The sequence below is a fragment of the Struthio camelus genome, chromosome 1 (genome assembly GCF_040807025.1).
Source record: "Struthio camelus isolate bStrCam1 chromosome 1, bStrCam1.hap1, whole genome shotgun sequence".
NCBI classification, from domain to species: Eukaryota; Metazoa; Chordata; class Aves; order Struthioniformes; family Struthionidae; genus Struthio; species Struthio camelus.
This window is the reverse complement of record NC_090942.1, coordinates 69769314-69794210: the sequence shown is the minus strand read 5'-3', so window position 1 is coordinate 69794210 and position 24897 is coordinate 69769314. Positions and strand designations below refer to the sequence as shown.

The 24897-nt window shown below is 47.0% G+C and overlaps 1 protein-coding gene across 1 annotated transcript in view; it reads left to right on the top strand.

The window, feature by feature from the left end:
- Nucleotides 1-24897, top strand: part of CACNA2D4 (calcium voltage-gated channel auxiliary subunit alpha2delta 4) — a 134432-nt gene that overhangs the window by 53200 nt on the left and 56335 nt on the right. Inside the window, exons 22-27 of the mRNA XM_068929936.1 lie at nucleotides 113-158; nucleotides 1648-1745; nucleotides 3853-3946; nucleotides 5234-5329; nucleotides 7601-7728; nucleotides 10360-10440. Coding sequence (XP_068786037.1) covers nucleotides 113-158; nucleotides 1648-1745; nucleotides 3853-3946; nucleotides 5234-5329; nucleotides 7601-7728; nucleotides 10360-10440 — 543 coding nt within the window. The remainder of the gene's footprint in view (nucleotides 1-112; nucleotides 159-1647; nucleotides 1746-3852; nucleotides 3947-5233; nucleotides 5330-7600; nucleotides 7729-10359; nucleotides 10441-24897) is intronic.

Genomic DNA, 24897 nt, shown 5'->3' with positions numbered 1-24897 from the left:
GTCCAGTGGACAAGGAAGCTAACCTGAATTTCACTGCTTCACTTCTACCCTCCCAGCTGCTATCTGTCAGTCTGCTACCTAACTGAATACTCAATGTATTTTCTGGTTTCAGGCTTGCATGACCTGCTCCAGCCAGATTTGTCTTTAGCCAACGAATGGTAAGTGGAGGGAATCCTGTCAATGACGCAGGACTTCGTCCTGAGATTGTTGGCAAACTTCCCAGCAGTGTTGCTTGAGTTCACCACCCTCAGTGGCCTTGAGAAAAAGCAGTGTTATTCAGGGACTGCATCTGGAAGAACTGATGGTCTTGGGGCAATGCAGCAGCACCTGAAGAATTCAGTTCCATCGCTTCCTTTGGGAGATCACTCCAAGGCCTGACATATCACCTTGCTAGGAAACATCTCCCAAGATTTATCCTGTCTGCTGGGCTCAGACTCATCTTGTTCCTCCTCATGTTGCTAAGAATTGTGCTACAAAACCTAGACTACGTCAAACCTGGCAGGGGATTTGGTTGCAAGGTTAGCTAGAGATTGAAATACTTTTTAAAATCTTAGCTTATGTTTGGTTGGCATTCCGGTGAACTGAGCCTAGACCTAATTTTGAGTGAACACGGAGCTGATTTATTACCCTGTTTCAATATCATGCATAATTTATGGATTTGCTTGGTTTGGATACGAAACAGGGTGAAGCATGGCACTTTCCATTTATTGCTGTGAGGTTTGGGATTTTCATGAACCCAAAATTCAGCTACACTCAGGCACATGAACCCAGCTTGAATCAAAGCCAAAACAACTATATTCAAGAAGTCCTGCAGCCCTTCAGACCTCTCATTACAGTCAAGTTTCATAGGCAGCACAATTCAGACACATGCAGGGACTTCTCCTTCTTCTACTCCTAACTTGAGGTGTCAGCTTACCATATTTTACATATTCATTTCTCTTAGACTTCTCTCATAAATCATTCCTTTCAGTCCTTTAATGAGTTGTAATTCTCTTTTATAAGCCCTTCCTTTCCCTTGTCCTGTCACTGACGCGGTCAAAACTGAAAGCAGAATTAGAAGTCTGGTTTCTTTTATAAAACAGAGCCCTCTATTTATAATAGACTGTCCCACCCCTCCCCCAGTCTGTGTCCTGAGGCTCCCGGATGTGTCCCATTTCTTTGGGACAGCTTTTCTTGCCACTGTACCATACTGCAAGCTCCTTCCACGTCTCACATTCTGTTTCTCTGTCTCTTGGCTTTTCTGGTCCTGATCCAGCGCTACACACACTGCATGTGCTTTTCAGATGGCTCTATCCCACTGCTATTGTTTTACACACACGGGTACCCATCTTACGCAGCATATACATAACTCTGCTGGAAGGATTTGGGACTGCTAAGAAGACTGCATTGTTAGCTTATGCGGAAGGATACAAGAGCAGCCATATTAAGTTAGCACAGCAGTCACGCTAACTCATGTTTGATTTTATCGGTAGGGCCTGAATTACGGTGACACTGCTAGGTTTTAAGCAGCCATGGAGGGCAGCAACAGCAAACATCTTCGCAGCCCAAGCTTTCTTGCTGAATCTTTGCAGTTCATTTTTTCAAAGAGCATTTGCTTGACTGTGATTTCTTTTCGCCCTTGTGGGCTTTTTCCCCCCTCCCCACCAGGATTTACTGCATCACAGACATCGATCCAGACCACCGGAAGCTCAGCCAGCTGGAGGCTGTGATCCGTTTCCTCACCGGAGAGGAACCTGATCTGGAATGTGAGTCCTGGGTATCAAAAGGGCCCTGCTGGGGTTTTCCTGATCCCATCATGGTGCAGAAGGGACTGTGAGAAAATGATTGGTGTCAGACTGAGCTCCTGCAGCATCTGCTCACACAGGCAGAACTGAACTCAAGCCTAGCTTAATTCACAAGTAGAAATGAGCTAAGGACCCACTTCCTTGTCTGTCAGAGGATTATTTTCCATTTCAAAACTGTCACATAACTTGGACTTATTGAAGGTCTTTGCACAGGACATAGAGAAGGGTGAAAGGCTTGAATGGCGCAAGGGAAAGGGAGACTGCACACCATGTTTTAGGTAGACTGACCAGCTGGGGCGGAGGGGGCAACGGCAGGAGACCCAGGAAAGCTGCTGCGACTGTTCTGCTCCCCCGGGCTCCAGCTGGCATCCTACCAGTGCTGCACAGTGCCATCTAGACAGATGGGTTCTTCCAGAACAAGGATTATTAATTTTGATTTTCAAACACAACTGGTAATTGACTTGGGGGTGGGGGGAAACCTGTTACCAAATGATTATCCTTCCTGGTCTCCCTGCTGCTCATCCCTCGCACCAGGCCCCATTCTCTAGGTAACTGTAGCCACACAAGCAGCTTATACAGCATGGCTACAAAGTGGGATCTCTGCTGGGAGGGCAGAGGCGGGCAGCTGTGCATGGTGACTCCCTATAGCAGTCTAGCTTTAGGATGTCCTTCAGCCCAACTCACTCTCCATGGCTTCAGCCCTCTTAGTTATGTCAAATGCTGAATCAAGTGTTTGCATATCATGCTCCACCATGCACAGGGCAGAAACCTCTGGCAGGGAGGTGACAATCTCCTGAAACTGGAAACGAATGTAATCCAATAATTGTTCATCTCTTACACTGTGAGAACAGACCCCTCCTGGCTGAGTTTGCAGCAGACTGAAAGGAAGGGATGTATGAATCAAAAAGGCCAGGGAGGAAGGAGAAAATTTTAGAAGGGCTGGCTGTGAGATATATGGAGATTTGGAAGTGTTATGGAGGAAAAAGAAACAGGATTTGGACATGGCCTAGATATGTGGGGCCCAGGGAAGCAAAGAAGATCTGCCTGTGACCTCTGGTTTTGAAGTCTGAATGACAGCAAGGGTGGGGGAATGGATCTTGCCAGCTGTGACAGAAAGTATAAGAAAGTTGGGAGAATTTGGAAGAAAAGGTTAGGGGAGCCGTGTGGGCTCAGCCCAGAAAGCGGAGGCTGAAACACCAAAACAGAGTGGATGGCTCTGTCTAGAAAAGCACTGAACACAGCATTTCTGGAATATGACAGTGATCATATGCTCACAACATGAGACAAACGCAGGCAGGGCAATATAAAAATCAAACAGATCAAATCAAAGTTTAGTTTAGATACTTTTCTGCAATGGGATTTTAAAGTATGCCATTTAAAGCATGATCCCTCAAACTTTTCCAAACACCTCAGTCTCAATTCAGACTGGACTACAGTGGTAGTCTAGACTAGCCAGAGCAACTGAGGGAAACCAGGACAGCACAGCATCCTGTGATATTTGCACGAAGGAGGGAGGGTTAATGATACAGAAGCCAAGGAGCACAAGGACAGAGTAGAGGTCATCGAGAAGTCACTAGGGGTTTTGATGGAAGCTGCTTGAGTGGAATGGGGTGGCTGGCATCCTCACTACAGGGCACCCAGAAGCTAGACCAACAGGATGGGTTTGAGGCAATGGTTGTGAACAGCCTGTTCAGTCAAGGAGAAGGCCAGAGAGAAGGTGTGGTGCAAACTTCATTTGAAAGCTTCTCATTTACCCACCCTTTAAAACCCAAACCTCTCCATCAAATTTAGAGGGGGGACCAGCATGATGATCTGCCTTGTCCGAGCAGCCCCTAGAGTTCCTTCTCTGCATCAGCATCATTTGCCTTAGCTGTAACACCTGCTCCTGTGCTCTCCACCAGGCAGAACCATTGGTCCCGTCCTCAGCACTTCAAGGGGCTGCATCTTCCCGCGCTATGTTGCTCCACTGCCTTGAGCCAGACAGACGACCTGTAACAAGGAACTCTCTAAGTTACCTAGGGGGAGGACACGTCCTTCTCTCCTGATTCTTGTTCTCCTTCCTCCTTAGGTGATGAGGAGTTGGTCCAGGAAGTGCTGTTTGATGCAGTGGTCACTGCACCCATGGAGGCCTACTGGACAACACTTGCCCTCAATATGTCCACGTAAGTGTGTGAGAAATAAATGTGTAAAACGCCATTGAAGCTGCGTTTCCAGATGTGCTTACCCACTGCCTGAAACACTCACAGATGCTTACACTGTGTATAGGAAACTTTAGCCATAGCTCAGAAGGCATTGGTATCTCTCAGGAGTGGACTCCTGCAGGTTGGGCCTTCTCAGGGGAGCATTCTGTTTGGTGAGGTTTTTTTTTGGCATTGAAACATTCTCTTTAAAGTCACCCATGTTTGAATGGGGAAGAGCAGTGATCCAGAAGTGTCACTGCAAGCAGTTCATTGCAGCACCTAACTCCAGTGCACTGTGTTTTCCTCTCTAGTTGATAAAGTTTGGTATCTCAGGCCAACTAAGACCATTTCAGTTTGATGTTTAAAGTTAGTATTTGTCTGTGCACTGATTGTCCCTCTGAATGGCAGCAAAGTTGTTCAGCTTGACTTCCCATATGACTACAGCAAAAAACATCCCCCAGCTGGAATTTGCTCCTTTACCAGCAGTGCAACAAAGGGAATTTGATCTCGTGTCTGTTGTTGATGCCTTCAGGTTGAGACTCAGGAACGGACAGGACAGCTGGGCTTTAGATGGCAACTTTCTACTTCATTATTCCCAGTGAGGCACCTATTGCTTCTAGTATCTAACATCATGTCAGGCAGATCTGCTTTCAGCAGACAACATACTACTTACATTGATGCACGGCCACAGGACTCTTGTCCCTGTTTGAGTTACCAGGATCCCTACTGCTGACATAGCTTGAGCCAGTGGCAAACCTGCGAAGAAATTTTAGCCAGCACACCCTTAGACGGCCACAGCAATACACACATCTCACTTGGAAGCTGCAGCATACACACCACACTGAAGCAGGCTCTCCACCATGCAGCTCTCCCATCTGTGCCCTTGATGACTCCAGCTGGAGTTGTCTGAGTCAATGTGCTGCTGTAGAGTAGGTCTGCTACCCTGCCCACCCCATGCAGGCCTGAGATAGCCGTTCTCTCTCTGCAGTCCCTCTCCCTTGCTTATGTCCTGCTTATGAAAGATTCAAATGAACAAACTTCAAAAGTGTGCATGTAGGTGCAAGGCTAAGCCTGCCAATTGTAAAGACCTATTGCTGTTAGCAGGTAGAAGCCAGTGCCATTTCTGCTGTAAATGGGGTTACATTACAAATGAATTTGGGGGCTACTTCTCCAGGCATGCTTCTAGTTTGAAAGGCCCTTACCTTGGGACAGAGGATAGCTGTTGTTCTCAGAACTGTTTGCATCTGCTTGTGTGTTTGTGTTCCACAGGGAGACTGAGGCAGGCGTTGAGATGGCATTTCTGGGCACTCGGGCTGGGCTCATGAGGAATGCCTTATACGTGGGCTCTGAGAAACTTTCCAACAGGCAAGTCCCTGAACTGTATTAAGGGGTTTCTCTCAGTTTCTGTGAAGGGACAACAGGAAATCACCACCAGTCTCTGAACTGTATTTGGGGATACAGTAACGGAAAGAAAATAAGCAAGACCTTGGTGGAATGGGTGCTGCTTTATAGCGTCAGGGGAAGGGTCCTTTGTCTTGCTCTGGTCCTTCTGAATATTTCTTAAAATACTGTCCCGGAGTGCGTTCATTTCATTGTAAAATGAAAAAATTTGATCGTTCTCTGACTTTACTCAGCTGGGAAAATGTCCCTAGTTGCTACAGATCCCCAGGACTATTTTTGCAGTGCAGAGGGCTCTGCACTCTGGTGCCCAGGAGATATTCCAGCTTGGCTAGGTTTGGTCTTTCTGTCTCAATTCCTCTCCCAGGTTTATTCTGTTCTGGCTCTTACGTTGCCCACATCACAGCAGTATCCCAGTGCCTTCCAGTGATGCATTAAGTGATGTGACTGACATCTGTCATATATGATTCATTCTCTTGTTCTCTCCCTCAAGGCAAAAGTGTGTGTTCAGTGAAGGGTTTTGACATGGAAAGGGTATACTTTTCATTTTTGCTGAGTTTTTAATGCAGGCTGGTGCGTGCTGCCGTAAGAAAGAACAGGTCACAGAAGCATCACCAGCAGCTGGAGCAAAACAGGATGGCATCAGTGGTGGTCCTTAGCTTCTTCGCTGTCTCCGAGGCCCTCATACAGGAGCTCTGTTTTCAGCTCTGTTGCGCTTGAGGTGCTGAACCTGTTGGCCACGCTCTTCATGGTTTTAAGGCTGTCTCAGACAAGCCAGAGCCAGGCCTTGGGGACAAGGGAGAGAACGGTGTGTGCTATAGGAGACTGATAGGATGATTCCCTACCCCACGCTGCTCATCAGGGGCATCGCTCAGCGCTTTAAACAGCTGCAGTCACCACATTTCGGTGATGGATCCCTGCGTGTCACACGCGAGGCACTTCTGGAATCTCCTGAACGGAAGGAACTGTATAAACGAGTAATTACTGTTATGTCAAAATACACAGGGAAACGAGAGCCTGCAAAGAAAGTGGTTTTGTCAGGCAAGAAGTGGAGATCTCCAGAGAAGGCAGTCACCTGGTTTTCACGAGGGCTCTCCCAAGGGTTCATCGTTCATCACCTGTCCTGCCCAGCCCCTCCGGCCCGTCCTTTCCCCTTCAGCAGCACCTGCTTCCTCAGCCCCTTCAGCCAGCGCGTCTCTAGGACTTCAACATTTAAGCCACCGCGACATCACCCACCCCGCTCCTGTTGATAATCTTTGGCCCGGCCCGGTCGCTTACTGCCCACCTGCCCCCCAACTCTTCTGCAGCCGTGACTGGTCTTCGACCTGGCGGCTGCCCTCCCCCGCCTGCTCACGGCCGCCCTGCCGCCGATCTCCCCGCCAGCCCTGCCCCTCGCCGCAGCCCCGGCCGGCTGCGCCCGCCGCCGCCGCTCCTCCCCGGGGCCAACGGCCGCCCCAGGCCGGCGGAGGAGGGGAGGCGCCGCCGAGAGCCTCGGCCGGGACAACAGCGGCACCTGGCGGGCGGCCGCGAGCGGCGCGGGGGCCCCCGGCGCTGCGAGGAGCGGGGCTGGGGCTGGGGCTGGGGGCGGGCGGCCCCGCGCCGCTGCCCGGCGCCCGCAGAAAATGGCGGGCGCTGGCGCGGCGGTTGGGGCGGGGCGGGGGGGGAAGAGGGCAGGTGGGCTGCGGCCCTCGGCGGGGAGGAAGGTGGGAGGCGCAGCCTGGGACCTCGGCTTGGCCCACCTGGTGGCTTCCGAAACCGCAGGCACGCTCTCCCGGGAAGCGTGAGGCATCTCTCGGAGAGGGTTGTCCCACCTCTGGAGAACCTCCGCCGCAGGTGGTTCCTCACCCTTTTGGGGGGTGTGAAGCACAAAGGCCCAAAGCAGACGTGTCCCACCTCATCGGGGGGAGGGGGGCCGCGTTTCAGTAACGAGGGGCCCAGTGTGCAGCAGCCACCTACTGAGTTGTCTGAGAGTCCTCAGGATAAGGGGTGCTCCATGCAAGCGGCTTTAATATTAAACGCTGCACTTGTGCTTGTGACCCAAGCGTGCCCCAGAGGTGCCCTGTCTCCCCTCTGACTGCAGAGGAAGCCGCAGGTGGGGAGATGCCACCGGCGGCTCCGAGAAGGTCACGGCTGCTGCATCCAGCCCCGAGTAGCTTCCCGCTGCGTAACCCTGAACAGAGAACCGCTGCTCTGCTGTATCAGGTGCAAAAGACTATTCTCATTTTTCCCCTCTGGCAGGAAATTCCTGACACGGAAGGACAAGGAAAGTATCTTCACCATGGACCACTTCCCTCTGTGGTATCGTCGGGCAGCCGAACATCCCCCTGGGAGCTTCATCTACAGCATCGTTTCAGAAGACGATTCAGGTAACCTCAGCCTGAGCATGAGAGCAGGGACGTAGGGAAGACAAAGCTTTTCACATGCTGTGGCCCATGCCACACTTGCCCCGGTCCTTTTACTGCCACCTCTTGCGCAGTGACAAGTGCTGAGATCTGGCCGCTGGCAGTTTGTTGGCACAGGCATAGAGGCACGAGGCTCTGGGCAGGGTATGGGAACTGGAGATGAAGGACAGACAGAGCTACAAGCCTGGAGAAGGCATTCACAGCTGAGTAGCACGCAGGTGCAGAGGAGGTGAAGGACACAGGGAGGTAGAGGGCTTGGATAAACTGAGGGATTTAGAGAGGTGGTGGCGGGAGCACGAGAGGCTGCAGGACACGTGAACCATAAGAGGAGGAAGTTAAAGGTATTGCAGAAGGAATTAGGCAGATGTGGCCAGACCTGGGAGGCATATGTGTGTCAGGCCCATTGGCCACAGTGATTAGCGTAACGGTCAGCTGGGACTGATGAAGGACCAGTGAGCACTCCGTCAGGAAGATGCGAGTTTAGAGGGAGTCATTTCTTCTGTCACCACTTTTCATGACTAGAATATGGTACCTCTTACCCAGCAAAGGAGCTCAAAGGTGACAGACCAGCAAGGAGTGGCTTTTCAGTGTCTCTTGCTTAGGGTGTTGGTTGCTGTGAGCTCTCAAAGCCAGCCAGGACTTCCTCAAAGGCTGGAAGAGAACAGAAGAGCCTAGAAGGATAAGATCAAAATAAAATACTAGTGTGAGACTCCTACACAGGCGGCAGAAACCCCCTCTGAGCTCTTCCCTGGCCCCCAGCACTCCATCTCTGTCACAGAGCTCAGCACTTTAGCTGTTAGAGCTTTTTGTGGCACACTGGTAGGAGGCTGGTGGGTGGGAAAGCAAGTAGCAAAGAGGAGAAAATGAGACTGGGAGGCAAGAGATGAACCAGGAGGTAAAGAGAGAGGAGTGGAAACAGAAAATACGTGAAACCTTTCACCTGAATTTCTCTTTGCCCAGCACCTTTACATCTTACTTAAAAGGGCAGTGTAAAGAGAGGGGGAGGCATGGCAGCAGGGACCTTTTCCTGCCCTGCATGCCACAGCATTTGCTGTTTGGAATAGTGTATCACTTAGAAAACCTGGTGGTAGCACTTTATAGTGCTTCCTAAAAACTGCCATTACCCAGGCACATGTAGTCACTGCTGACTAACTATCAGGGTTGTGGCTTTCTTCGAAGTCACAGGCAGTTTTGCATGGATAACAACTGAATAAGAGCGGCTACCACTGTTTTTTGTATTACACTGCTATTACTCAGAATAAGTACTTCAGTCAAGTTCAGGACCCCATTATGTCGGAAAGTCTAAAAGCAGATTGTAAGAGGTAGTGCCTGGACCTGAAAACCTTATACTCTAAACTATAGGGAAGATTACTCCCTTTAGAGTTGGATAGTGGGGCTTAAAGAGGCTGTCATCCATGATATCACACAAGATGCCTGTGAAGAGCCTGGAAATAATACTCAGTTCTTCTGAGCCACAGTGCTTCAGTCTCAGAGCAGACTCCAGGCCCTTCACTTGACATCCCGTGGCAAGGGGGTGCCCCACCTTTTGGCCAGAAGAGGCCACCCAGTCCCTTATGGGAGTTCTTGAGGATCAAATGCCAAAGTCCACTTTTCCCGCTTTCCACATGACTCAGTGTATGCCCTCCTTGTGATTGGGGATGTTCCTGGCAGATGCATTTCTCATTGCATGAGAGGGGAGAGTCAGAAGACCCTTTGGGGCAGAGTCCACCAGGGAATGGCTGGAGGCTATCAGAATAATTTATGCAGACCCCTCCTTGCCAATGTCCAAAGTCTCTGAGAGAAGGCAGCAGGGAATGCTCTGCAGGTCGAATAGACCTGCAGCCCAGATCTGTCATATGTTGGATATTTCTTTTCTAGGGGTAGTGTGTGCATTTTGCTTGTTGAATCTCACTCTAGGGACAAGAAGAAATTTGGGATTCACTGTAAATGCAGGATCAGGCTCAAGGCATGTGAACATCAGTTGACTGAGTATTTCTGTCTCACGAGGGCTTTGCTCCTTTTCTTTGACACCCTTGAGGAAGTTAATCTGGCTTTAGTCCAAAAATATGAGCAAGAGACTCTGGGCTAAACCATGGTAGCCACAGAACAGTGGTCAGGACACACTGGGTGCGAACAAGAATGATAAAGGCAAAAATGGAAAACAGCGACAAACTCTGGAGCTCTTGGGAAGGAAAGAATCCCTGATCCACCTGTCTGAGCAAGAGTTTCCTGTGCAGAATGTGAGGCAGGAATCAGTTGCAAGCTAAATCAGTCATGCTGACCTTCAAACTGTCCCCTGGCAGTTTCCAAAGTGGTGCCCCAGCTGAAGCTAATTTAATCACTAAAAAAATTGCAGAAATGGAATCTGTTGCATGGGCAATTGCATTCTCCAGAAGGGAAAAAACTGTCTCCTTGTTAGCCTCTTAGGGTGCTTTTGTGATTTGAAAGATGCAGTCCTCCAAACTCTAGGAATTTTTCAGGGTTTAGGCCATCCACTGAGCTGGATGTGAAACTGTGTGAGCAAGCTGCTCCCGCTGTGTTTTACTGATCTCTGGTGGTAAGCTAACTGAGCGTGCTACGTTTGTGTCTTGACAGAGGGAAGTGGCCCACCAGAAGTGGTGACAGTGAGCACAGCTGTAGCTGTGTCTGTGGATGGGAAGATGGGTATTGCTGCAGGTAGGACATTCTGGTTCTCTTTTTATATTGAATGAAATGGTAGCATCTTATACTGAGAGTGGGAGCTGAGAGCTGTTAGCTTGTCACTCAAGGGAAATGATGGTTGTGATGTTGAAAACCAGGCTAAGCAGTGTACATCAGAACAGGTACTGACCAGCTGATATGCTTTTGGAAGAGAAACTGGCTGTTTGAATGGAAGCTTTCCATCTTCAAGCCGATAATTTTGTGGATTGAAACTGACTTTGACCCTGGAGCATGAATAGGCTGAGAATTCTGTGCAGTTTTTGAACTGTTGGTGGAAGACGCTTGTTTTCAGAAGAACAGGGTGTTCCTGCATCTCCAGCGCTATGTCAATTGAACGCTAACTTTTGCTGGTGGAATGTGCTTGTTACTGGATTTCCAACTCATGCAAACAGATTTCCATAACTTTCTTTGTATCTGAGCTTTGAGCCCCTTTTGACAGACCCTCACTAGACTCTGTGTGTGCTTTCAGAATATTTGTAGAACATGTTATTTCCCACAGAACCCCAAAGCACTGTTGAAACTTTACCATTTTCTATAGCAATTGCTTCAGCCGTTGTGAAAATACAACAAGCTCATTGTGTAGGAGTATGGGTATGGGAGAAAATGTAGTTCAATATGAGTGGAATTTTTGTTATAGCTGGAAGCATCCACTAAAGGAAGAGGCTGCCAAAACAAGGAATGGAGTAATTATCACCAGAAATATGCAGAGATGCAGAGCTGCCCGTGAAAGAATGTTTAGTGTTAGCTATGTCCTGTATGATGGAAACAATGACCGTCTAGAACAGGTACCAAGCAATGACTTTGAATTTCCAGTGATGTGTGAATCTGCCATTTAATTTTTAACAGTGAAATCAGTTACAGACTCTCCGACACTGAGTAGCATTACAATAGATGTATGATTTCCAGAGAAAGATTGTGCCCTGTTTACCTCAGCAAGAGGTGATGTAAATGGTTATGGAGCTATTCAGTTCAGAGAAGGCTGTGTTGCAAATACCTTCAGATCAGGGAGTCATCCATTGCTTTTACTTAGGCTGGGTAGGATGCAAAGAATTATCACGACGTGAAAGAGCGTAAATGGTCCTCAATCTACTGAAGTCAGTAAAAACTATGGCAACTTAACTTCATGTGATGAACTGTTCCTTAGTTTCCAGACTTTCAATAAGTTCCAGGAGAGAGTGGTACTCTCTAAGTATCACTTGGGAATTGAGAGAGTACTTCTATCTTAAGAGAGCGATGACATGAAATAACAGTTTTCATTGCTAAGCCACCATTTCAGATCCAACCAAGGTCAGAAGATTATTGTCAAGTGAAGTCTCTTCAGAGACCCCCATGAAATAAGGGGATGGTTTCAATACAGTTTACGTTAAGTAGGTGCTTGAAGCGTAGACACTGCTACCGAAACTGATACTAGCTGACTCTATTATGAGTACACTGTCAGAGAATGAAATCATACTGAGACTGTACTAAGTCTCTCTGTGCGGCACTGGAGCATTTTTTCTGGGCATTTCTCAATTGCTTTTGTTCCTTAAAGATACCATGGTCCCTTGTCACTAGCGGGCATATTAGGTGACCTGACCACAAAAGATCATCACCTTTTGCTTATTTCCACCCATGGTACATGCAGCTGGGTGTTCTCCATTCCTGTTCCTTATGCACTAATGAAGACTAGTCATATTTCATTCAAAGCATGGGCTGCGCAACAGCACTGAGGGGATTAAATTCTCCCAAAATCTTTCAGGCAGATAAAGTCTGTCTCTGTCCCCTAGCTGTAGCCACCATTGACTTCAGTGGGAATGCAAGCGTTTGCTCGGGTGCATCCCAGTTGCTGGAATGGGTATATGTTTTCAACATGCTTTTGGGATTTCAGGGAGCAGAGAAGTACTATATCTAAATTACCATTTCCTTTGTTTCCAGTGGTGATCAAGATTCACCATCTGAATCTTTCTTAATACTGGTAGTCAAAGAAAAAAGCATCATGGTCACCCTCCCTATTGCAATACTGTTAAATCTTGAGGACAATAGGTTTGAAGGGAAGGACATAGGTCTCTCTTCATTTCCCCTCACACTAATATGACTATGGCTGAGACCTGATTCTAGGCAACTTCACCCCACAATGGAGGTTGCAGCACAAACGGCCCTGGGAGAGCTGCAGTACCATCATACCCTCACACTAGGGACAGAAGAGAGAGATAAAGGAAGAGGAGTGAATGCAGACACAGCAAGAGGCAGCTGGAGCACAATGGGGCACAGACTGTTAGTCTTATTCTGACAGCATCAGCCCTCAATGGGCTTGATATCATGTTCATTTAGAGTCAGGATACTACCAAAAATCCACTTGCTACCTAGCAGTGGTTCCCAGAAGCCAAAGATTTGGGTGGGCTTGTAGTTTCTGGATACATTCTGTCACAGTTATGTACAGGGGGGTTAACAGAAGGCTTTTTAAGTGCCCCTGTAAAAGTGTCATTTGGATGAACTGGCCTATCATACCGCCACTGATTGTTACTGACACTTGTTTGACTTGATGGTGCTTGGGGGAATTTGCAAGCACTCTGAAATGTTTGCTACATGTGCAGTGAAGAAATGAACTCTCAGATTTACAGCTTTGCCTTTGGGTAGGGGGCACCCCCGATGCCCCTTTGAGGAGGATGACAGTGACAAGGAGCGTTGGGCCCCTTTCGTTCTGGCAGATGAATGTCAGTCCCCAGCCAAGGCTGAGAAAGACAAACTCATGAAACCAGATGACCAGGAAGATGACGTAGGCATGGACTCTGTCGGAGAATGAGGGAGCAGTCAGCTGGGATTAGAGATCAGCGCAGCTGAAGGGCAGAGGGCACAGATGGCAGGCAGGTATGAAGGCCTCCTTCCTCCTGTTTAGATCTGGCTTGGCTCAGTGGTGCAACCCAGAACGGGGAAGAGACCAAAACTGTCCTCTCACCATTAGAGGGGCTGCTCCATGGGAGGGACAGGTGTGGGGCTGGCCAAATTCAGTAGGAAGAAAATGGCATGGAGCTAAAGCAGTTGTGTAGTCCCTTGGCAGGCTTGGGAGGCGTAAAGGAGAACAGCTTGCAGGACTGCTCTGAAATTGTGCTGTGTATGACACTGTATTGCAGTGGCCTTCTGTGGGTCAAAGCGTAGCGTCCTCTGTGCTATCCTCTTCCCTTTTCCTCCATCTCTCTCCCTCTTTGTGCCAAGCCCCTGTACCTGGGCTGTGAGGGAGATTTGCGCAGACCTTTTACCGTTTTCTAGGTAGATCTCTCAAAGGGCAAGATGGAGTCAAGGTAGAGCCCGTTTGTGCAAGCCGAGTTGGTGTGGTCTGCATCAGGGCTTTGCTGGGAAGCCGTACAGGCCCATCGACCACTGGCTTGGCTGTACCTGTCTCTTTGAATTAATAGTATCTACCTGCTGTATTGTGCTTTGCTGCTTCAAAGCACTGTGCAAACATTAAATAATGCCTGGATGATTAATTGTAATTAATTAGAAGGAAGTTATTCTCCTGGGATGTCAGTCCAGTACCTTTCACAAGTACTAACTTTATCGGAAATGAAAAATAAGGAATTGTGATGGCACTCTCCCCAAGCCAAGTCCTGCCCCAGATACCACTGTGTCATCCGTTCCCTCTACTGAGTCAGTAGCCTGGGGCTTTATGGTCCTCATGGGGGTCACTGCAGAAATCACATGCAGTTGCTGACAGAAGCTTTTAGTGATTTAAAGTCCCAGTGAAACTGCTGGAAGCTGCACAGGAGTTTAACTGTCTCTTTGGGCTGCATATGACGTCTCTTTTATTGCCTGACCTTCTCTGTATGAGTTATGTGGTAGTCAGCTGACTGCCAGTCAGAACAGGAACAGATACAGGTTTCTTTTTATTAGGATCTTTGCCACTTTTGCCATGCCTCAGGGATGGGAGACAGCTGATATCAGCAAACCACAGGGTATGCACAGGCCCGGCAACGTCCGGTAGAAAAAACAAGGTGTCCAAACAGGCCTTTGGGAGAAGCAGATTTATTTTATACAATACTTCTCTCCTTCGTTTATATTCACAGTTACTGTTAGTTCTTATTCACTGGGCGAAAGTGAAATTGTTATCTCGTGATAAACAGTATATACAGATGTATTTGGGAGAGTCCTCTTCAGAGAAGGCTTGTGTTTTAGAAAGGCAAGCTCAAAGAAGGGTGGGAGAAGGGACGTGTTGTCCATATTTTACAGAGAGGGATTTGGGACACTAAGTTATTAAGGCCAGTATTTTCAGAAGAGCTCTGTACTCACAGCAGGAAAAGATTTTCAGTAAAAGCTTATATATTTTTTTTCAAAAGTAGTTGAAATCACTCAGTCTGAAAAATAGATAATGGAGAATAATTTTGCCATTATGCTGCTGCTTAGAATCCAGCCAGTATCACAAGCGCAGTCTGACGGAAGCCGTTCAGTTGAAAAGCAATTACTGGCCAGCTTGACATCTCTCCATCCTCTTCCTTGGTCTCCAGTTTTGGCTGTCTGCTGTCTGTTACCAACAAGCAGGGAGAGGAGATGCAGATGGCTCTTTCAGCAGTTCTGTTGCTGTGGCATTTTTTTCAAGCTAATCTACACACAGTTCTGTATTCCTACAGTTCTGTTATTTGGGTTCATTTCAACCGCCTCTCTTTTCCTCCCTAGAAAGTGGCAGTTGTACCTGTAGAAGCTGCTAAAAAGCATGGTAGATGCATGAAAAATGCATGCTACAGTAGCAGAAGCACCTTTTGCACAGGAAGAACTGCATCTAAGCTGGGGAATTAAAATGATTTCACTAGAATCATTAGAAACCAGCATAATATTAGCAATACAAAAACTGTGAGCAACTGATATCTTCAAATGCGTCCTGCAGTGTTTGAGAGGAATGCTGCCTCTCTTTTAATGCTGGAAGTTGTGCCAAAAATGTCCCAATGTGTGGACTGCTGTGAACTCCTGGTGCATTATTTGGATGCCTTATTTATAAAGTGAGATCTCCCCTACATCTGCCCCGCTCTCTACGCAGTGGTAGCATAAGTGGAAAGAGGGGTGACCTAACTCATTTCTGCTCGTCACCCTGCTACTTCTGGGTTCTGCCTAATGCTGCTCCCTCCTGGCAGGCCCCAGAGCCCAAGCAGTTTCACAGACATCCCTTTGCTCTGACAAAAGAAGCACTTTAATAAGATAGACATCTGAAGGGGCAGTGCCTTGGAGCTCAGTTGTAAAAAGTGTCAGGGGAACTCAGTAAGGCAGAAACGCTGACAATTTTAACACTAACAGAAGCAGTGGCTTCTCCACCTCTCAGGACATATGTCTGGAGTCGGTTTTCAGTCAGTGCGCATTTGACTGGCCTAAACGTTGAGCTAGTCCTCAGCAGGCCAGGCTATCAGCATTGCACAGTGCCACTGATGCACCAAAACCAGTGTCTCTCCTTTCACACTGCTTCCTTGCATCCTTTGTCCACCTATCTACCTGTCTGGCATCCATTGCATTCCCCGTTATGTACAGAGACTGTGGGGCAGAAACCTGTGGGCAAAATGAGCACCTGTTGGTAAATAAACAGTAATAGGCTTAAAGTACCCAGTAAGGTATTTTAAGACTTAGTTGGGCATGAGTCTCAGATGAAAGATACACGCAATATTGCTTTTTTCTCTAGGTGTTTTGGGGGAAGATATAAGCTTGCTCTGCCTACTCTATGAACCAGCGAAAAGTGACGTGGCTGCCTTATTTTGCGCTGGGTCTGGTCTTAGAAACTTTGCCTTTTGCCGAGGCTTGGTACTGATGCTGGGGCAGCAGAGTTCTCTGCTCAGAGCTGGTTCTCCTCCAGCCAGGTCAGTGAGCAGGCAGAAAAACCTAGCATCTGCCTGCCAAACTCCATATAGATGTCTCCATGCAGAGACAGTAACTGCTGAGGATGGGGTTAACTACGTTTATTTTGTCCTCAAAAGAATGATAAAAACAGGAATGTGAGAAATCTTCTGTAGTATCCTGCCCGCTCCGGCTGGGCATCAGCAATTTCCTTTTCTTCTGTGCTGTATCAGCTCTCTGCGTGAATTGCAAGATCTTCAGTGTAGAGATTGTGCCTCTCTGTCTGTGGACAGCGTCGTCTTCCTTGGGGACGAGCCCTTGATTGAGCGGGGAAAAGGCAAAGGCCTTTTCTGCAGTACAGATATTTCCTAATAGTCTCAACTCATCTGAGTGCACACTGTACCACTTACCAGGAAAAAACTTGTTATGTAAATCAGGCCTCCTTTCCTCAGCCCACCCGGGCAGTGCTTTGCCTAACACAGAGCGAACAGCCCTGCTCTGGGTCCATACCTGTGCCCAAACCCTGCTCTTCACCAGCCTAGGACAGTGCCCTTACAGGATATTTTCTCTATGGGCTGCCATGACGACTTGTGAGCACTGGGATTTCCTTGTCGGGTCTGGTGGGTCATTACTCTGGGGAATCCAGCTTTCCCCTGCCTTGGAGCCTGATCCAGGCTGGCACTCCAGCCCAGGAGCCCGTTCTTGCCAGTGTATAGCAGAAATCTTCTAGCCTGAGGTTATTCATCACTCTCGCCTGTATAGCTCCTCTGATTGCCATGGTTGTCACGCTTGAAGGGAAGAGAGCCCTTGACACTGGCTCTGTTGAGGCTTGCATATAGCTGGATTTTTTAGATTGGCACCCGGCGCCTTTGCCGTGTTCCCTTTGCTTGCAAATTATTTGATATCATTTTAATTCCGAGCCGAATTAGAGCAGTGCAAGGGTTGCCATAGCAACCGTTTCCTTGTGCCTTTTGGTCTGACTCATTGCAGACAATTACTCTCGCGCTCCAGGATTCACAGATGTGATAGGAGAAGAATCATGTGCTGGGCTTTCAACTTTTTTGCTTTTAATTTCCTTCCCATCCTCTCTTACATTAACTCCTACCTAGCCAGGTTCCTTAGAGACCTGTATCTCTGTCTGGGGTCACGTGGGCCTGCAGGAGCATGTTACATGTACAGTATGTGTAGATACACAATGTGTGAGGGAATTAGCGCAGGTATATGTGTATCTGCAAACACAGTCAGTTTCTTTGCAGTGTGTAATGCATTTATGGTACTTGTCTGGATGTATAAGTAGGGATGCACATAGGTGCATGTGTTCACGAAGAGATTGGCACTTATTCCTGCCTGTGGTGGGGTTACACATGCACACTCATCTTCTGTTGCATGCACAGCGTGTATGTGAGTAATCCATGTGGACATGGCAGTGGGTAGCTGGTGCAGGTGCATAGAGGTGGGTGATAGCAGTCTGTGAATGTGATTCTGCGGGTTACAGATTGGCCAGGGTCTCCCATTAGGAGCTATGTGAAGGTCCACAGACTGCCAAGCAAGTGGCATTAACCCTTCTGACCAAGTAGGAAGCAAACCTAAATTTGTGCAAATGCAAGGCCAGCACGTTCCCTCATCCGTGCCTGTGCCTCCACAACAGACCATATTTATGCATCTGAAGTACATGGAGTGCAGTGATGTTATCCATACAAGAATCATAGCCTTAATAATGCTATAAGTAATAGCATGGCCTGTGTTAGGACCTATAGTTCAAGAAAGAGGAACAAAGTCATCTGAGAAGATGTGAGAAGGGATAACAGAAGCCGTTTGAGGGTACAGTGATAAAGGTGGTAAATCTTACAGCAGAAGAGGTTATAGGAAAGGTGTCATGAGATGATTTCATTTAAATTCAGTCAAGTTTTGCAGAGTGAGAAACACAGAAAGTCAGCAGGTCTGAGGTATGAGAATACATAGCTCCAGCCTAGACCTAAGGTCCCTTCCTTTTACCACCAAACTCAGTCTGTTTCCTTCCTGAGTTCCTCTTCTGCTGCCCTGTCTAAGGCATAAATCTCCCCATCACAAGGCTATATGTGTCCCAAGGGCATGGGACTCCTACTCCCAGCCCTTTTCCCTCACAAGACCTATTTCTTCTCCTCCTTTCTCTCTGGGATACAGGAGTCCTGTTCATAGGATCACAGGATTATGCAGGTTGGAAGGGACGCCTCAGGAGGTCTCTAGTCAGCCTCCTGCTCAAAGCAGAGTCAACTATCAGGTCAGACCAGTTTGCTCAGGGCTTTATCCCAATAATATTCCTGATAATACCTTGAAGAATATACTACTTCTTTCCCAAATGCTCTTACGCCATACTCTGCTCTATCTCCACCCTGCAGAGTCTGTATTGACAGCCCTTCTCTTTTTCTCTCGCTACCACTGCTCTGTGTAAGGGCTATCTGCAAATCTTCATTGTCTTGCCAGGGACTGTGCAGGTGCTGAATGCAGGGTACTTTGGAGTGGGTATGGGCCCACTGTTAGGTGGTGGGGTATGGAGGCTATGAGAGGAAAGGGGAGTGCAAGGTGGCCATCCTTGCTTCTGCCCATGGGAGAAGTTGAATAGGAACCCTTGCCTAGAAGGCCTGGGAAATGCTTGTCTTTCCAAGGCAGTGGGGAGGCAGGGAGGAGAGTTGTTGCTGCATGTGCAGGAGGAAGGCATGGTGCAGACAACACTATTTGCCCTGCGTGTGCAGAGGGGTGATGTGTCTCTGGCTCTTGGCGCAGCTTCAGGTTAGAGCTTGCACTGGCGGCATTGAGGCAGTGCAAAGTCTGTAGTGCAGGGAGGCAGCAGTTCAGCTTTTGGGGACACTGTGGAGCCCATATTTCTGTGAAGAGTCAGTAAATGACAGTACCTGATTCTGCTGCCCTCCATCTGTCTGCCACCGCAGGCAACTGCTTACGCCTCTTAAGCTGGCTCTGCAGAGCGCCTACATGGAATGGAAAAAAGAACAGACAGCAAAGAAAGCTGTGTCTTAGAGGTCAGGAAATGCAGGGATAAAGCAAGGATTGCTTACCAATCAAGCGGAGTTAGACCTCGCAAAAGAGATTAAAACAAACAGCAAAAGATTCTTCAGCTACTTAGAGAGAAAGAGTAAGAAGTGGGGCCCCTTCTGGGCAGTGAGAGTGAGGTCAAGGTCAAGGAGACTATAGTCTGAGACAAAACCAAAGTGGACTGTGTGCCTAAGTTATTGATGAGGACAGCAGTATTGACCCTGGGGAAAGAAACAAGCTGCCTACTGGGAATAAGCAGCTCAAGCTGCTTAGCATATTCACAGTGCTGGGGGAGCTGAGTGCCCTCCTCCTCTGGGAGAGCTGGACATGGAGTCACAGGCTTACAAGGATCTTTGTCAACTCTACCTGCAAGGGTGACTTCATGCTGGTTGGAGGAGTGCCAATGCAGTATTTAGGGTTAAAGAAAGGAAGAGAAATAAGTTTGTCACTCTCAGACCTGTAAGCGTGACCTCTGCAATGTTTGTAGCACCTTAGAGGAGATCTTTAAGGAAAGCATAATCATCATGCAGATTAGGGAAAAATTTGAGTCATGTGATATGGTTTATCAATGCTAGATCATGCTGGACTAACCCAGTAGCCTCCTTTGAGATAACTATTTTCCTAGAAGGTGAAAGAAATTTCAAAGATCTTATTTCTGGATTTCTTTTAAAGTACTTCGTGTGGTGGCATACAGGAAACGATGAGTTAAACTGCAGAGGATATGGGAAGGTTGAGTAGTTGTAAGGGACAGGGAGGTAGAGGTGGGTCTCAGGGAGATGGCAGCAGCAAGATCACCTCTCAGTCTAGCAAAACATTACTTGTAGCACTCCCCAACGTTTAGCCATGGGATTAGTCGTTGTTAACGTTACCCTGAGACCCTGACACAAGTAGCGATAGAGAGTGAGGAAGTGTCCTGATGATTCAACACTAGAAGGCATTGCCAGTACAGGGAAGGACTAGGATATCATAGAGAAAACCTTATTTGACCTTGACAGGAGCAGCAGAAACAGAATGAATTTTAGTAGTACAACAGACAAGGTCAAATGCTTGAGGACTAATATTAGAAGTATTCTGTAAGCTGTGAACTCTGAGGGAGCTGGCAGAGAGCACAGCAAGCAGGCATGGAGGCAGCCCTTGTCTTCTGAAAACTGCTGGGTCTTTTTTGCCACCTCTCAGTTAGGATCCTCAGTGTAGGCTGTGTTGCCCACATAAAATTCAGGGCTGAGAGCTGCCAAATTCAATTCCAAGATCCTTGCTGAAGGGGCAGCAGGATAGACGCAGCAGTTTCCAACAGCTCTCCCAGCCGTATCCTGCATTCCCTCCCTGTGCTACCCTAGCCTTTAGCTCTCGAAGATGCATGTTTTTAGAATCTGTCCACCAAATGAATAAATTTTTCTGAACTGGCCAGGAAGGAGGAGTTAAGCATATCCTGAGGAAGCTGAGGAGAAAAATATTGAGAACTTCTGTACTAGCTGATCAGAGGAGGATGGTGAGTGATTATGTGATGCAGCTGTGGAAAAAGCAAACAGTGTCCTAGAAGGTACCTATAGAGGGTTCCCAGCAGGGACGGGGATGCATTGGTTCTATTGCCAAAAGCCCTGTGAGACCTCTCCTGGAGCTTCCGTACAGTTTTGGCTGGGGGAATACAGATCAAAACAGGTACAAACAGGACAGAAAGACAGTGAAAAGAATGGGAAGCCTGTCTTCATGAGAGGAGCCTGTGAAAACCCAGCTTGTTTAACCAAGTGGAACAAAGGCTCCAGCGGATAGGATTGCTATATATAAATACATCACAGAGGAAACATATGGGAAAGAGGAAAGCTATTTAAACTAAAGGACAGTGCTAGTATGAAAACAGTGAAGTATAGATACGCCAAGAAAGTATTTAGGGTGGGAAACTAGAAGAGGATTCCTAACCATTAGGGTATGTTGCTTTAGAATAGCCTTCCAGAAGGAATCTGAGATTAAGAGCCAAATGGATTTAAGCTGAAGCTTGAAAAGGTTGTGAGAGGAAGTATAAGATGTGGTGCCTGGAATAGAAAGAGATGAGCCTGCAGCTCCTTCTCCATTGCCCAAGGAGCAGCCCAGGTCCCTTGTCCCCCTGTCAATACAACTACCGGCAAGCAAGCGAGCTGCAGGGCAATTACTTAGGGTACTCACCGTTTGCCTCAGAGCTTTCTCTGGGTACAAGGCTGGGCCTTTTTACCACATAATTCACACATCCCCCATCATGACTGAATAAAAATATCTTTGTTAATGCAGTGGAAGGCCACCGTGCAGCATCTGGAAGGCCACAAGTTAGACAGGGCTGACCTAAAACCCTCTCTCAGCCTTTGACAGCATGATGGTTACTCTTGATTGATGAGGGTTTTGCAAAGTAAAGAAAGTGAGTGGAGAAGCCCCTGCTTATGATAACGAGCCTTTAAAAAGCAGATGGGGATATGGGGGCTGGCATGTTTTGTGAGCTGAGAAGTGACAGTTGAGATCAGAGAAGGGAGAATCTGAAAAGCAGCTGGTCAGAGGCAGTCGTTGAAAAGGGGATGATCAGTCAGAAGAGAACGAAAATAAGATGGAGAGAGAAAGAATAGCTGAGGAATCAAAGACATTTAGATCCAGTGGGAGAGATGTGAAAAATACCATATGAGACCAGGAGTGTATGAGACAGTGGCGACAGCTAGAAGGGGACCATTAGTTTAAATAAAGGGCTAGATTTTCCTCTTGCCAAGAATCGTATAAATCAGGAGAATCTTATCCAAAAGCCAGTGAATTCATACTAGTATAAATGTGATTATGAGTGGGATCATAACTGGTTCCCCATAATCCTAACTCTCTCAAAGTGTCTTGTAGGGCATTGTACTAGCTTTTCTGTATACCTCTGTCTTTAAAGTAGGAATAACGCACATACAGCTGAGTAAGTGTGTTGTGAGACATGGTTGGTGGGTAGGTGTAGGGAAAGGTGATATTTACTATTGTATGGCAATAGTTAGGTAACGTCTACAATACAGATCACAGATCGTGATGGATGAGAGGCGTACTTTCAAAAGGAGGAGGGAAAATTGGAAAGAGCGCAACAAAGGCCTACAGTATTGTTCCAAGGACGAGGAAATGCTTTGCAGTGAAAGACTTAATGAACTCAGTCTGCTTATCTTACCAAAAAGAAGATGGAGAGATGATTTGACTAGTGTAAAAGGACCTTCACAGGGAGAGATGCTGGTTACTAAGTGTTTTTTTAATCTAGCAGAGAGAAGCATAACAAAAACCCATGACAGGAAACTGAAACCAGACAGATTCAAATGAGATATTAAGTGTGAATGTTAACAGTGAGCAAGAACAGTTATTGTAATAAGGTACCAAGGGAAAAGGAGACTTTTAATCTCTTGAATGTTTTCACATCAAAGGTAGATGCCTTTCTGGAAAATTCACTTCAGCTGAATGTAAATGCACACTATTGGACTTTCTACAGGATAACCTCTGTATTTTCTGTTTCATAAGCTAAACAAATTGAGCTCTTTAAGCTTTTCACAGCAAGGCATTTTCTGCCGCCCCCAAATAACGTTTGTGGTTCTTTTCTGCACACTTTCCAAGTAGCATGCGATACACAGAAGGTCAGACTGGATGATCTAAAGTCCCTTCTGGCCTTTATACTCTCTGAATCTCTGCCTCTGTGAATTCATTAATGTTTGCAAGCTCCCAGAGAGCTGCCAAAGGCAAGCAGGATAGAAATGCAAAGCATTGTTGTTACTCTGGATATTTCCCTTGAGCTTTATGCAGAGCTGGGTGAATATCTCAGTGTATCGTCTGTGCGCATTTTCTCAAATAAAATACCTAAATTTGTCACTCTTTCTGTGCCCTTTACGCCTTGACTTTCTGCAGGTGTTCTAACAAACAAGTTTATTCTGAAGTGAGAACACAGAAAAAGCCAATGTGAAGGGCTAAATCTTGTCTTTGAGCCCCAGGCAAAGAGCAGCGTGTTGTTGTGCTGGCCCAGGATCTTCACGCAAGGCAGACTCTTATTCTTAGCATTGTGTTTGCTTTTTCCTTGGCTCCTGGTGCCTGGCCTCTGCCTGGCTCGAGCACAGTGCCACTGTGGGAAGTAGAGGTCTAGCTCCTGTTGGTTTCTTCGACCCTACCTTCCAAAGGGAGAGAAGCTGTGAGGATGCTGCCTTGTCTCCATCTTTCAGAGCTGTTAATGGTGTGGGGAGCTCCCAAAATGACAAAGGAAATTTTTATTTACTTGTGCTCAGTTCTGTAACTGTACTCATCAGGGAATGCTTATTCTTTTGTCTAGGTTATACAATTTTCTTGGAGGGTAGGATTTTCAGTCCCCAGAAATCCTATGCTAGGACTTGCCCTTATCTAATGAGAGGGTGGAAACTGACCCTCTGACCTGTGTTTCCAATCAGAGCTAGCAAACACTTCAAGCCTGCACATCAGGCTGCTGATGAGCAATATACTGAGGAGGTATTCTATTTTATATATTTTACAGGCATTAAATATACATATACATAATTACACATGTATATATGTATGGAATGACATGTGTATGTGAGTAGATATGTATACATGGTGAATACATTTGGCAAATGAAAGATGATCAAGTTGCAGAAAATCACAGGCTGCTCCCAGGTAATTTGTGAACAGAAAAAGTTAAAGAGTCATCGGATGACTGTGTTGGCTTGGCTTTTTTCAGCTCTATATTTCTGGTATTGCGTGAACTGCTTAGTAGCATTTGTGTGCCTGGATGGTAAAATGAGATTAAACTGTGTGTCATAGATACCATACTGTTAAATAATAGTAATGGCAATTCTGTCATGGCAGTACATTTTCAACCGAACAGATCCCTCAGCTGTTGTTATCAGATTAGGAGTACCTGGGTTCTGCTCCCAGTTTCTCCCTGAAGATCAGACTGGGTGTAACAGGGTGAGTACGGTGTCACAAGGGTTTGCTTGTGGTGGTTTTAACATCTTTGGAGATTCCACATGCCTCAGAATCAGCTTTTTGTCGCAGGAAGAGTATGTGATGAATTGCATATGTATAGCACTTTTCTGGAAAAGTGGGGAATTTAAACTTCTTAGCTGTGCGTGATAGACCTAGCTAGTGAACAGCTGGTGGAGAGACTCATTTATCTCTAGGGGTGATAGCCTGTGTAGCTGGGGGTGCAATAGGATTAGCTAGCAATTTTCATTCATTTTAAAATAACCCTGCTCAGGATGGCCAGAAATCTGGAGATGTAGGAAACCATAGCTCACTGTTTGTTACAGTAGATTTTCTTGAACGTTATGCTCTAATTTAAAAAAAAAAAAAAAAAAAAAAGGCTTTTGGAATCAAATTTGACCTGAATATAACTCCACTGGCTTCCGCGTTCTTACACGAGGGATTAATTTGGCCCTTTTGACTTTTATGTAATGAACCGATTGCCACAGTATCTTATCCTTGTTACACAATCGCCCTTGTCAGGCTTTGTCCCTGGAGGCCTGTGTGTGTGTGTGTGTGTGTGTGTGTTTCTAGATCTGGGCGTCTCACCTTGAGTGACTGTGTACTTCGTCCTACAGCCTCACCCGACTACAGACACGTGCTTGCCGAGGACTTGCTCTGAAGGTGCATGTGTGTGTATAT